This window comes from Microcaecilia unicolor, chromosome 3, assembly GCF_901765095.1.
Source record: "Microcaecilia unicolor chromosome 3, aMicUni1.1, whole genome shotgun sequence".
NCBI classification, from domain to species: domain Eukaryota; kingdom Metazoa; phylum Chordata; class Amphibia; order Gymnophiona; family Siphonopidae; genus Microcaecilia; species Microcaecilia unicolor.
In genome coordinates, this window is record NC_044033.1 from 71,685,561 (window position 1) to 71,700,790 (window position 15,230).

At 41.7% G+C, this 15,230-nt stretch overlaps 1 protein-coding gene across 4 annotated transcripts in view; it reads left to right on the top strand.

Moving 5' to 3' along the window:
• LOC115465512 (spermatogenesis-associated protein 7-like) overlaps positions 1-15,230 on the top strand; it is a 153,937-nt gene that overhangs the window by 29,738 nt on the left and 108,969 nt on the right. For 2 of the 4 annotated variants that reach the window (XM_030196032.1, XM_030196033.1), the window contains exons 2-3: positions 7,236-7,310; positions 14,817-14,909. In XM_030196032.1, coding sequence (XP_030051892.1) covers positions 7,236-7,310; positions 14,817-14,909 — 168 coding nt within the window. Of the gene's footprint in view, positions 1-7,235; positions 7,311-13,939; positions 14,026-14,816; positions 14,910-15,230 lie in introns of those variants that run through there. The other 2 variants (XM_030196035.1, XM_030196034.1) reach the window with 2 other exon arrangements.

The window sequence follows — 15,230 nt, forward strand, 5'->3', positions numbered from 1 at the left end:
AACATTTGTATAGCACTGCCAGACGCACGCAGCGCTGAACACCTGACATAGAGAGACAATCCCTGCTCAATAGAGCTTAAAATCTAAAAATATAATACAGATAGACAAGAAAAATTAAGGGCGAGGGAAGTACTGAGTGAGAAGGAACAAGGGGAGGCAATTAAGTAGTGGCTAGGAGCCAAAAGCAGTGGTATAGCCCATCTGAACCCTACCACACAAGAGTAACTTTGTACATGTAAGTGCTGATAGAAATAAGTATAAATGTGTGTGTGTGTGTTTGTGTGTATGTGCTGGAGCGCCACAAAACCAACAATCCGTCACGTTAGAGGGCGGTGCTAAGGACACCCAACTTAGACGCTACTCTCGAAGATTCAGAGAAATAGTTCCTCCTGATGAAGGAATATCTGAAATGCGGTCTCGCATTGAGGAATGGCATTGAATAAATCCTTGCTTTTCAGCACGGATTGTTGGTTTTGTGGCACTCCAGCACCCGTTAAAGTGACCCGTGACTCAAATGAGTTGGACGGTAAAAGGATAAATAATATCTGAGTCAACAAAAACCGAGCACAAGTGTCTTTGCAAGTTGGGACATCATCACGCAGCGGGTTAAGTCCCGCGATGGATTGAACTTGCGGACAATTATTAGACCAGCTTGGTATGATTAACGACCAAATAAGTCGTGTTGAATGACTGTGAACCATCGTTATTGAATTGGTGTAATAAGGGTTCAACTATGGGTACATGGGAGCCCTGCAAAATATGTGTGTGATTTAAAAATGTATGTGGATGTTTATGTGTTGTTACATTAAAAAGTTTGTATATTTATAATTGGAGTGCATTTGGAATATGCAAAATCACTGACAAAACACTAACTGACCAACTATGCATCATATTATTTTACTGCCCTCCAGAAAGCTGAACAAATGCCCAAGATGATTTTACAGACTTTGTTACAAACATCTGCACCAATCACCCAAATATCCTATTAATAGGTGACATATACCTGCACCTAGAAAAACAAAACAACACAAACACCAGAACACGAATTTCTAAACCAATGGAACTTCACAACAGCACAAGCAGTCTCATCGCACACAAAAGATACCAATTAGACATACTAGCCCACAGATTCTCAATGAGTAACAACCACATATTAACAAGCCACACATGGCAAGAGGTACCATGGTCAGACTACCCTGATAACAAAATTCAGAAGCATAATATGCCAAGGATAAAACTTATCAGTACTACAATTTGACATGTCAAGTGTGTTCGACAACACATTAATGACGTTGCTCAACAACATATGAATCAGTGGTGCAGTTTCAACATGGTTCAATGGCTTCCTAAAGATCAGATCCTGCGTTGTAAAGATGTCCAACCAAATATCAGCCTCATGGATCTCTGAATTCAGGGGTACCACAGGGATCACCAATATCACCAATACTGTTCAATGTAATGATGGCACCACTCAGAAAAAAACTGAAATTAATGGGTTTCAACCCATTTATGTGTGTAGATAATGTCACCATCTTCATACCTTTCCAAAAGTGGAGGAGTGGCCTAGTGGTTAGAGCACTAGTCTTGCAATCCAGAGGTGGCTGGTTCAAATCCCACTGCTGCTCCTTGTGATCTTGGGCAAGTCACTTAACCCTCCATTGCCTCAGGTACAAACTTAGATTGTGAGCCCTCCTGGGACAGAAAAATATCCAGAGTACCTGAATGTAACTCACCTTGAGCTACTACTGTAAAAGGTGTGAGCAAAATCTAAATAATAAATAAATAAATCACACAAACATAAAGGACAAAATAAAAAAAGAATTGGACCTCATGGAACAATGAGAAACAACTTTCAAACTCAAACTGAACAGAGACAAAACCAAATTCCAGCCCACACAACCCCACATCCTACCAAAACTTCACAACCAACCAACAAACATACCACATCAAAACACAACTTAAAATACTAGGAATCATTCTTGACAAACATCTAACACTGGAAAATCAAATACCAGCAGTAACGTCAAAATGCTTCAGAACACCATGGAAATTGAGACGAATAAGAGACTATTTCCATAGACAATCTTTCCAGATACTGGTCCAATCAACGATACTATTGCAACTAGACTACTGCAATGCAGCATACATAAGGTGCAAGGAAAACACACTAAAATTGCTGCAAACAGTCCAAAACATGGCAGCAAGCTGATTTTCAAGAAATCAAAATATGAAACAGCAACCCCACTGCTTGAAACACTACATTGGCTACCAATCAAAGAAAGAATATTTTTCAAAGCGAGCACCCTAATCTTCAAGATACTATTTGGAATGGCACCCGAATATATGCTTAACATGATTGAACTATCCTCAAGAAATGCCAGCCTAGTAAACAGAAACTACCTACTCCTATATCAACCAAAGTGCAAAAACACCATCTACAAAACTATCTACACAGCAGGATTTAGCTACCAGGGTTCCAAATGGTGGAACTCGATACCAAAAACTATAAGAAGCATCACAAGTCTCCTCCAATTCAGAAAAATCATGAAAACCTACCTGTTCAAAAATTCTACAGCTAATCACAAATATATCAGTGCCTTCCTTTCAAGTCTACCTCTTCAAAAACTATATGAATAAACATCAACAAAACTCTACAACTGAACAGAAAAGCTACCACTTTTCCTCTTCAAATCTATCTCTTCAAAACCTTTATGAGTAATCACACGAACTATAGATGCCTTCTCCACATTGCACAACACTATTGTAACTCCACCAAAATGTAAATTGTAAGTCACTTTGAACCGAAATTTGGTTTTGGATAATAGTGAGATACAAATAAATAAATAAAATAAAATACCCATATTCTCCCCCTCCACCATCGTCCTGAACTGAGAATGGGCGCAAGCTTCTCGATGGCTGCTCATCATCTTTCTTCCCCACCACTTGTTTTTTCAACTACTCTGCGAGCTCTTACAGTCATCCTGTTGCACCTACAGTTCTACCAGGCTGCAAGCCTTCACCAGCGGTGTAAGAACTGCAGTGCCTAAAAAACTCAATGTATGGAAAACTATAAGCACTTTAAGTAATGAGTATCTTCCCCAACCACAAAGTACAGAAATGCTGTGGGTTGGTTTGTAGGTCTCCACTGCTGCTTTGCATGAAACAGTATGGCTGAGGCCAAGCTGACACATTGTTTTAAACAGACAGGGAAGGAGGAATGTGTGTGTGTGTCTGTGTCTGTTTTTTTTTTTTTGTATCTTTTTGGGTAACTGAAGAAATAGCTGTCATTTTACTTTCTTCCTATTATGATTGGGTGGGAGCATCCACGCTCCTGAGGTGGGTAGTTACTTGTCTGTATTTCCATTTATGTCCTGTTACTGTGATATATTCATTGTCATGTTTAGTCAGCTTCAGGCTCAGATCTCTTCCCTTGTGTTTAGGTACGGCGGGGAGCTCAGGTTACGATTGGTCAGTCTTGCTATGACGGCGGACTGGGTTGGACAATGAGCCTGAGGCTGGATAGGCTTGGGTATACCCATGGTTGAGATGTTTTGTATCCAAATAAAGCTGCGGCCGTGTTATGCCATATAAAATACTGTGTACGTGTATTATTGAATTTCCTGTACTATTGCGAATTTGTAATCTGAGGGTCTCGGCTGCCCATGTTAAGGCTCAGATCTCTTCCCTTGTGTTTAGGTACTAGGTGATCTTATTTTACTTAGATTGTTGGTCTGGCAGTATCAGCTGAGAACTGTGCACTTCTGGTTAATGAACTCATCATGTTAAAAAGCAAACACTGTTCATAGAGGTTCTGAAGGGTGAACAAAATGATCAAGGGGATGGAATTCCTTTCATACGAGGAAAGGCTTAAGAGATTAGGACTCTTCAACTTGGAGAGGAGATGGCTGAGGGGGATTTAAGAAAGATCTATAAAATACTGTGTGGAATAGAATGGGTAAATGTAAATCGATTGTTTACTCTTTTAAAAAGTACAAGGACTGGGGGAAATATTTTAAAACAGGTAGGAGAAAATATTTTTTCACTCAACATAGTTAAACTCTGGAACTTGTTGTGGTAAAAGGAATTAGTTAATCTAGGTTTTAAAAGCTTTGTACAAATTTCTTGAGGTAAAAGGGGCAACTGTATAACAGAATGTGTGCCTTGCTTGTGTAAATGGTGTTTTAATTGTCATGCACAAGTGTATTAAGTGCTTTTCTATAAGTGCTATAGCGTGCAACTGGACAGAGATGTATGGAGCATGGGCGGTACATGGGTGTGTCTCCCACTTACACACACCTCACAGAATACTATATGCTGCCTGTACTACATGGCGTACTTAGGCATGCCAAGAGGAAAGAAAGGATTGAAAATGCTTGCAACAGCACAGGCTTTTCAAGCCTCCAGAAAGAGTTTGCTGAGACATTTTGGTTATCTTCTACCTGTTTGTCGTTTAGGAAGAATATTATGACTTTCCTTTTTCAGAAATGTGTACTACAAAAATATTTTTAACCATAATTTTAATTGCCCTTTTTTAAACTGTGCTCCCAGAAGATTGTTCTGACTCTTGATGTTACTGTTACCCGCTTTGAACTGCAAGGTGTAAGTGAAATATAAGACCAGATGTTATGTTCTGTTATGTTATGACAGCCTGACATAAGTGGGCCCGCTTAAATGTAGGCATATCAATACATTAATATTCTATAGCAGAATCTAGGTGCCAAGATGCCATTATAGAATTGGTATTCAGTGCATGCCATCGAGGTGCCAAGTTAAAAAATGGCATTTAGCCTATAAACTGATGGAAAAAGCCACTACTTATCCCTCAGGGTAGGTACCATGAAAACTTACTACTTTGGGGGATTCTGCCAGATACTTGTGACCTGGCTTGCAGGGGCAGGCCTGACCATTAGGCCACCTGAGGCAAGGGCCTCAGGCAGCACTCTTCAAAGGCGGCATCTTGAGGAGTGGCATCCCCCCCTTTCTGGTGTTTTACCTCGTCACGTTCCAAATCCCGCAACGGCAGCAATTCCCATATGCTGTCCTGCCGCCAGCACCCACCTCTTCCCTTTACGCGGCCGCCTCTCTGATGTAACTTTCTATTTCTTCAGAGGCTCAGGCAGCCACAGTCAATGAAAGAGGTGGGTGCCGGGCGGCAGGGCAGCGTATGGGAATCGCTGCCGGATTTGGAACATAATGAAGTAAATGCTGCCTGGGGAGGCAGCATCTCGGCCAGGGGGGGCGGCATCTCAGCCTGGGGGAGCTGTGTCTTGGCTTGGGGGGGGGGGGAGGTGGCAGCATGTTAGCTCCTCCTCAGGTGGCATCTTGCTTTGGCCAGCCCTGCTGGCTTGGCCACTCTTAGAAGCAGAATAGTGGGCTAGGTGAACCTTTAGTCTGACCCAGTAGAGCAATTCTTATACACTAGGTACAGTTTTTTTGTTAACAGCATAACAATAATAAAATAACCAAGAATAAACTAAATACAATAAATGAGGTAAACTTGAAAACATAATTGAAACATAATAATAGAACTACCATGAAACAGTATCAAAAATATACACATTTAACAGCACTGGATTTCAAATACCAGAGATATAATACAATGTTAGCATAATACTAATGATATACCTAATAAACATGCATTAGAACATTCAACTAACATAGATATGATGCTAAATGACTAATGATAAAAAGATGCAAATAAAGTGTTTGCATTAGTGATTAGTGTTCTTTATAACATTATACAGGAACATGCTACTTTGTGAGGTTCTGAATTCAGAAGTTCATGTACTCCACCGACATGCTCACATAAATGTTGTAAAATCATTAACATGCCTTGTTTTCCCTGTGCACTGTATATATTTCAGAAACGTTGATGTTGAAGACACTTCTGTCTTCCCAGGGATTCTATTCAGGGACTGTTATTAGCATAAGTCATCATGACAGTAGTGTTTATGGTGTGAATTAATCACAATCCTGTACTTAATTATCATTAAAGTGTTGTTATACTATACCATGTCACTAGCAGAAGTGAAATAAAAACATATTCATCTTGGTCACTTACGCATACAGTTCCTGTAAAAGTATAAGTGCCTGGAGTTTGGGGGGGGGGGGGGGGGTGAGATCATGTCACTTGCCATTTTCCCATCAATCTCATCAGTAAATCAGTAAATTATTAATACGTGTGAACAACTGAAGTGTGACAAGGGAGAATCCAAATAAGTCTAAAAATAGACCGGCCAATATTGAGCTTTCGGAGTTAGTGGGGTGCTTTTATAAATGCTGGCCACCAGAGCTGAAATAAACCCACATATTCATTGCCAGTAACCAGATCGTGGCTGCTGCTGAATATCTGAATTCAGCGGTGACCAGTGGAACTTTCCAGAGAGCAGTGACATTCAGTCTGCTAGCCAGACAACTAACCACATAAAATTAGGACATCCTTTTTGCTGTGCTAAATTTATCTGGATAGTTATCCAGTTAGCAGAATATCCCTGCTAACTGGCAGGGTCGCTGAGGGGGAGGCAGCGGGGGCAAGATTCCCTGGGCCCAGGCTCCAAGTGGGTCCCAGCTCCAGAATCTGTCTCTCTTCTGCTCCTGTGTGTCAGGACCCAGGTGATTGAGTTAACGTGATAACCCAGTCCCAGCACACAGGAGCAGGAGAGTGACAGACCGAGGGAGGAGCAGACACAGGAAGGTAGGGGGTGGGGTGGTAGTGGCAGACCAAGTGGGGGGGGGGGGGGAAGTGGCCCAAGTGGGCGGGGCGGCAGCAGCTGCGGCCTGAGTGGGGGGTGATGGCGGCTGCAGTGGCCCGGCTCTGTCTCTCAGCGGCCCTGTTAACTGGAAGACCTTTGACTCCGCCCCCGGACTGCCCACCACTATCTGGATAATGTTGAGGTGGTCCGTAATGATACTCAATGACGCTATCCAAATAATGGCACTGAATATCAATAGATAGCCACAGCTAAGGAGAATATCTAGGTAACTGAAGGACAGCACATCGAGAAATAACAAAATACTTTTGGAGAAAAAGGTAGAAATAAGATCAAAGTGTAAGACTGAGAAAGAGAGAAGCGCATCTATTAAGAAGCATATTTGGTGGAAAACGGATGCTGGGCTGTCCTGGAGCGAAGAGATGGTTCTTCTGTTGATACAATGTTTGGCTGTACTACAGTGGAACAGCTGTTCAGAGTAATTAACTTCTTTAAACTGCAACTAATTCATTTCTTTTGTTTAAGGACCTCCAGTTGCCTTGATCCCCAAGTACTCAATGATGGGACCATTCAGAGGACATATGAGCATCAAGAGTAGCCGTAAGTACCTTCTCTGCAAATGGTTTTCAAATAGGCGATCGAAGGAGTGCCAATAAATTGCACAGAAAACATTTGCCATTTTTAAAATCAAGTCAGCAAAATTGACTGCAACTTTAGTGCCTCCATGGCAATGGTTTTATTGAAAACTGAGATTACAGCAAAAACACTCTCCCTCTCTCTTCCCTCCTGTCGTCCAGCATCTTTCCTTCCCTCCCTTCCATCCTTGGGGTCCAACACTCTTTCTCTCACCCTCTGTCTTCTCTCCCATTTTCCAGTATCTCTCCCTCCCTTCTGTCCCTGTATCTGGTATTTCTTACTCCCCTCTTTTCCAGCCCACAGTCCAGCATCTCTCCATTTCTCTCAACCCCCCATGTCTATCTTCAAATTAGTCTCCTAAAGATCACCAGCAGTGGCAAACTCCCTCCTCCCCAGTCTATCTTCAAATTTGTCTGCTATCACCAGCAGTAGCAGGGCTTCACACCTACTGCTTGTGGCCTTCTCTGGATTCTTCCCTTTAATGTATCCTACTCAAATGGAAACAGGAAGTTGCATCAGAGCGGATCAGGACAGGACGCATCAGAGAAAAAAGGCTCTGGGGCAGGACATAGGCGGCAGGTATGAAACTCTACCACTGCTAGTAGATGCTGGGAGGGGGGAGGTTTGAGATAAAGGAAGAGGTGCCAATTCATGTGCAAGGTGGAGGAGAGATACCAAATTGCAGGAGGAGAGGGGAGGCGAGAGTGACTTGGTAAGCCTTATGTTGGGGGTCCCTTACCAGTGGGCAGCCCTGAGCTTTTTACTGGGTTCACTTCATGGTAGCTATGCTGCTGATTAGAGTCAGTGGTTTCCCAGGTGCAGGACAGATCTATCTCTCTTCTCAGGATCTATCTCCACACAGATCTCTCCAAACCAGGGGCATAGCCAGCATATTTGGGGAGGCCCAGGAGTGGATTGGGCGGGGGGTTATACATTTCCTCTCTGCTGTTCAATCCCTACCTGCTTTAAAGTTCATAAATTTGCTGATGGGGGTGTCGAAGCCCCACCAGCCAAAGAGATCTGCTCCTCTCCTCCCATGCTGCCTCCTCAGCGAGGACATCAGCCGCATGCTTCCACCCACTGGCACCAGCACTCCCCACACATGCTCAATTTGCGCATGCATAAGGAATGCCAGCATTGGTGGCTGAAAACACATCACTGACTTCCTCGTTCCTGAAGCAGCACTGAGGAGGACAGCTCAGCGGCAGATCTTTTCAGCTGGTGGGGCTTTGGCATCTCTGCTGGCCACTCAGCAAGTGCAGCAGTTTTGGAGGGGGCTTGAGCCCAAAGTGTGGGGGGGGGGGGGGGAAGAGCCAGGCTCCCAAGACCCCCCCCCCCCCCCCATGGTTATGCCACTATTCCTGTAACCCTATGGGTTAAATTTTAAAAGATTACCTGACTCCTTCTAGATCTGGTGTAGAGACAGTGAGCAGTGCAAACTGAGTAGTCTGTGTGCATGTGCTGAGTGTTCCGCATGCTGATGGAACTCTGGGGAGAGTGACAAACAGCTCAGGTTGGCAGTTGGGAGAGAGCTCTGTTGGTGAGAACATGTTACTAGGGAAAGACTGGAAGAAAGTTGATGCTGGAGATCATCACCTGAAAGAAAAGGCGCCCACCGTTCAAGAGAGCCAGAGAGAGAAAACAAAGAGAGCAGCTAAGTGACTGAAACTATTTTAAAAAGTGCACATAAGAGAAAATAGTAAAGGAAACCTGAACAATAAGTGAGAGATAACTAAAAGAAGAAAAAAAGAGTAGAGGAAAACTTATATGTTGAGATCCTTGAAGGTCTCCGGAAATCTGAAAGACAGGAGAAAAGAAAGTTTAAAGAATCTAGCGTTTTGCAGAATTGAATGTACTTAAATGATTTATGTAACTAATATTTATACTTATCTGAAAATGCTCTCAATGTTTCTAGAGAATAAACTGATTTGTGTTGCAAACCTGTAATTGAAATACATATGTTAAATTTGCAAGTTGGTAAAATTTCATTAGCATTTAAATATAATTCAACTAATACAAAAAAATATTTTCTTTTTATTGTTAAACTCCCTGGTTGGTGTTGAGTCATTTTGGGGAAACACTGTGACATATTTGGTACCATCATTTTAATACCTTGCTCTGCCACCAGGGGGTTTACATTCCAAACAAGAATTATCTTGCACACAATACCTCTTCCAGTAGTCCAGCTCCAGAGTGGGGCTTCTCTCTCCTTTTCCCTTCATATTTGAAGGATCAGGCTACTGCTCCATTATGTAATTCAATAGCAGGCAGAGGGACTGAAAATCAAAATTAAAGGGAATCTTCACACTGGACATAAACTACATAGGCCCAAAGGCTAACCTCAAACACACACTGCTTCTATCCTTAAATCCACAGAGCAATCTAAAATATACCACCACACACGTCTCTTGGGGTCTCTGATTTATATAAGGGCAGGCAGAACCACTGCGGCCATACCAGAAGGGGAATGCTGTAGCCAAATGGTATACATCTCCTCTGTACTCTAAACTTGGTAGGGTCATGAATACTGAAACACACTGAACTAGTGAGGGTCCTGAAAGGATCCTTACACTTGGATTATCCAAATAAACCAATATAACTAACTTTTAAACTATCTTTAAAATATTTCACCTATAGGTTGATAGTTGATTTTTCTGCTATCTCTATAGTTCCTAAGAGACCTATATTGTCTATACATTTTTTTATATTGGATTTTTTTAAAGTTTTGTTGCAAAAATCCGTAAGACCAATATTTAGCAGGACTTATCCAGGTAGATACTAGAGAGCTATGGAGATCACGGAAATCCTGCAAGTATGGTTTGAGGGATATCCGTAGGGATGGAAGAAGTTGTGGATTTCCCATGGGAGAATAGTCAAAATCTCTGGTGATGCCAGTACGAGGCTTGGAACACACAGAAAGGTTACTGAGGCTCCAGAATGAGGCTTGGAATGTCTAGAGAGGCAGCCAGAACACCAGACTGAAACTTAGAATGCTCATTGGTTGAATAGTGAATATTGTCCAAAATAACCTCACAGAAGTCGTTTCCAGGAAGGAGGTGGGAAGTTGTTGGGGTCGGGAGGAAACGGAAGGCTGTAAGTGAGTATGTAATAGTGTAATGAAGGAAGTATCTGCACGTGTGGGTAGGGATGGAAGATATTAATTGAGAGGATGAGTGGGGATGGAATGGATCTTAGCGGCTAAAGGTGGATATAGGTTAGATTACAGTAGGGAATGGGAGAAATTTTTGTCCCCGTGAAACTCTTTAGTATGAATGGCTCCTACCTGGATTAGTCCTGCTGACTGAGTCTGTACCTAGATTTCCAATAGCATTTTCTGGACAATGCTGCTGAATATCTGGTTAGTCCAACTATGCACTTTCTGGGTAGTGCCAGGACAGTCCACTGGCAGTCAGTGGCAATATTAAGTCTGATAACAACTATGACTACTACTATTTATTTATATAGCACTACTAGATGTACACAGCAATGTATACAAATAGAGGCCGACCAAATTTTGGTTTCGGATTCAGCACAGAAAAAGATCTAAAATCCAAATTCAGGTTTCAGCTAAAAATGCCAGTGTATTTTCAGTTGAAACTGAAACTCTTCTCCCCCCCACCCCCATTCCACCTGACCACCCATAGGCCCTCCCTGAGCCTACCTTAAGAAGCAAGCCCTGGTGGTCTAGTGGCTGCTTTGGGGGCAAGAACGAACCCCACTCATTCCTGCCCCGTGCCACTGCTCCATTAAAATGACTGCTGAGACTACAATGGGAGGTCTCAATAGCCATTTTACAATTAGAACCAGAATGGGCAGGAGTGAATCTCCTGCCTATGCTGATTCCAGTCGCAAAATGGCTGCTATGGGAAGTCTCAGCAGCCATTGTGATGGAGCAGCAGCAGCACGGGGCAGGAACAAATGGGGTTCATTGCTGTCCTCAAAGAGGCCACCGAACCACCAGGGCTTGCTTCTTAATGTAGGCCCAGTCAGCTAGGATAGGGGGCGTGACAGAGAGTGATCATGGGAGGGGGGTGCAGAGAGTGATTGGGACCTCTCCTGGGAGGGTGGGCTCAGGAGGTGGGGCAGTTTTGGTTTCAGTTTCTGCCAAAATTGAGAGGCCAATTTCAGTTGCTGATTTGGTTTTGGACAGACTTTATATACAAAACACATAAGAGACAGTTCCTGCTCAACAGAGCTTATAATCTATTCAAAACAGACAAACAGTGCAAATAAGAGATTAGGGAGATATTTATTATGGGAATGATTAAAGCAAGCATGAGTACTGAACAGGTGAATAAGAGGTTTACCTGATAACTGTCTGGGCCCTTTACAGAATACTAGCTTAGTGTGGATCATCCCAGCACATAACATTGGGCACAATTTATTGAATTTCCCTCTTAGCACCTCATATTTATGTGGCCGTAAGTGATCCCACGTTAGCTTGTTAGTTGGTAAGTGCAGTAAGTACAACACGTTAACCAGACTAAACTCTCCACCTCCTTTCTCCACTCATGCCCCTCCTAATTATGTCCCTTTACACAAAATGCCATTAAAGTACAACTTATCGTGTGGTAATCCCCAAAATCCTGGGAAAATGGTTACCAAATTTGTACGTGAACTGTTACCATGCATTAAACTGTATGTTAACAGCCTAACACCCTTTAGTAAAAGGGCCCCGGCTCAGTACATAAATTTAAGCATATAGCCCTAGTAAATTTTCAGTGAGACCAGTGTATCAGCCTAATTCTCAGAGTTAGTAGCCTGTACCCTTTTAATATCGGCCTCCGTATTTTCTATTTTATGCAAGACAGCAAATTCCTTGTTACAGAAACTTTTCTAAGAATGGAATGTGGGTAAATTGAACCCTGAAGATATATATGCATGAAACTGCACACTTAGCAAGATTAAGAGATGGTTTATACTAATGATATCCCATATTCTCCCTGGAGGTAATCAGGGGTGACTTTTGGGAAGATTAATTATGAGAAACGTATGATTAAAATTGTAGAAATCATCTAGAAAACCATAAATTACTTAGAAAAATGAATCACCTCATAGCTGCACTGCATAGGAATTAAGGATAACATGTACTCCTATATAGGCCTCCTCTTAGATAAACCTATAATTTGCATTGTGATGTCAATATCCAAGAGCTTTGTCCAGCCAGCTTGGGGAGAGAGAGAGCCAAATCTTGAGTTTTAAAATGTGTTACCAACTCACCAGTTAAACTTTGTCTGAGCAAATTGTTACATGCAAAAAATTTAACCATATTTAAAAAAAGGTGATGCTAGAGATGTTTCTAGGGTGTAGTTTAAGTTTAGCTAGTCTGTACTGATATTCAGTACTGGCCAGCCAAAGTTTCCTATATTTTATTTATTACATTTGTACCCCGCGCTTTCCCACACAATGCAGGCTCAATGCGGCTTACATAGTAATTCGAAATACAAAGTCTTATAACAGAAATTTCAAAACGGTAGTGAAACACTATGAAGTTGAGCTTGAATAATGTATGATAAGTTGAGTTTGATAATGTATGATTAGGATAAAATAGGGTAGACAGGATAGGATAATATAAGTTGGGAGTAAAGGGGTAAGGAAGGATATAATAAAGGGGAGATGGAGAAGAGAAGGATGGGATGCGTAGAGGGGGAATGGGGAGGAGGGATAAGTAAAACCAATGATGAGGTTGGTATCTAAGTCAGTTAATGCCAGTTAGCCATATAACTGTTCTGAGGGGAGGGGTCTTAAATGTTTTGGCCAGTTTTTTATGTTGCTGCTTTGCAAGATAGATATCATTTGCCTGATAGAGAGCATTTTCATTATAAGCAAATTGGGCATTTTTTATTGATGGTAGGTAAACAAGATTTTCAGAAGTCTGAGGACCTGTTGGAGCAATCTTTGATTTCTAGAATAATCAAGGGAGGGATCTTCAAAATCTACAAGGCACTACAGGGAAATTATGTGATGGATACATGTAACATGCTCTATTTTGGTCATCCACTCTCCTCCTTGAATTGTCTTCAATTAATTGTAAAGTTTTCAGATGACTACGAAGTTCACAGATTCAAGTCTTGACAGGTCTGGTAGTACAACTGGCATATAATAAGTTGCAGGGATGAATCACAAGATGTGTTAGATGTTAAAAAATACACTTTTTTAGAAATAGGATGTTCCCTTTGGGTAATAGAGACACATCACAAACACTACACCTCCCAGAGGGTTTGTGACATCCTACTATATTGCCGATAACTTGAGAAGATTTCACAGTAGACTTGACTAGATGATTGGCTTAGTTTTTACCCCTGGTAAACGCAACATAAGGTCCGTTGGAAAAAGGAGGATGAAGCGCTTGATCTTATAAGACACCAGACTGAATGGAGTAGTGTGCCATTTGTTCTGAAGAGGACCTGCTCCTGAAGAAGGAAACAAAATGGAGATTCTGTCGAGCTATTTATTTTTTTTTATGCTTTTTTTCTACTTATTCTGTCAGCTGTTGTGGTTGTATTTTGCTATCTAAGATGTCTTATATGAACAGTTAACAAGGATTGTGAACTGTTTTGCATTATATATATTTTTTTCACAGACACTATTATCACTTGAGTGGAAGCTTCTGTGATGTAAGGAGAGCATATTGAACGGCCTATTATTGTGGCAAATTCACATTTAGCTCTCGGGCTAGGTGAGCCCTTACTGATGAGTTTCCACTATCACATTATAATTTTCAATTGTTATATATGTTTTTTGTTTGTACTAGTTCACTTAATATTCTTTGGGCGGGTTTGTCAGTTGTTATTATTTTTCTGTACCTCCCCATTTCTGTGGGTTCTTTATCTGTTCCTCTGATATTTAGTGGCACATAACTGAGCAATGTTGCTCAATATTGACAGAGACCACTGCAGCTCCCTTCGGGCAGAGCCAAGAGAGATGTTGACACCAGTGATATTCAGTGCCAGTGTCTACATACCTAACCAGTCAAGTTGGACTGCTCAAGCAACTGTCCTTACTGCCCAGTTCAGTAGGCGGGTATGGCACTCAATACTGGTCATACCCTGGTACCTTCTGGGTGCCGTTCACCTGGATATTCAATGCTGGAGCCCCAATGTGTTCCAGCACTGAATGCCCAACTTAATTCAGTCCGTAGTTGTCAGTGTCTTAAAAGCAGCTGACCACTGCAGTCTGAATATTACCCCATGAATGTACTGTGCAATATAGCACAGGGCATCTAGGTTCATCCACTGAAGTCAAATCAGGCCAGGCATGCTGCTAAGTAATACACTCGGGCCTGGAAAGGAAAGAAAAACTATGACTTCACCAGCCTTCAAACTGCTTGGGGGTTGTCTAAGCTGCCTGAAATGGGGGAGGAAATACGACTGCATTAAGTGGAGGGTGGAAGTGACTTTACTTAGAAAGGTTCCTTGTTTGATACCGATGTCTCAGGCTGTTGACTATAAAAATCTGTCATTCCTGCAGCCTTTTTTCCTGGCTCTTCATGCAAACTGTCGACTCAGTACATCATTCAAGATCACATGGCTACCCATTACAAGAAATTACTTTCTGCTAAAGGTATTCTTAAATTACATCAGTAACTATGATAGCCATAAAACTGGCATGTAAAATATCATAAATATACAGCTTTATGGTTTTGTTTTATGCCTGGGTAATTGCTAGATAAATCCATTTAACAGATACAATGCACATTTAATACAATGTATTAAAAAAAAGCACTAAAACTAGATGCAAGTGTAGGAGATGTTCATGCAGGGTAGATGTTGATCCCCTGTGGTACTAAATAAATATTTGTAATATTTAACACTGCATTTCGCCATCATTTAAAATATCAAACTTTTATGTTTTCCACTCCAGAATATTCTTTTTAGAACAAAA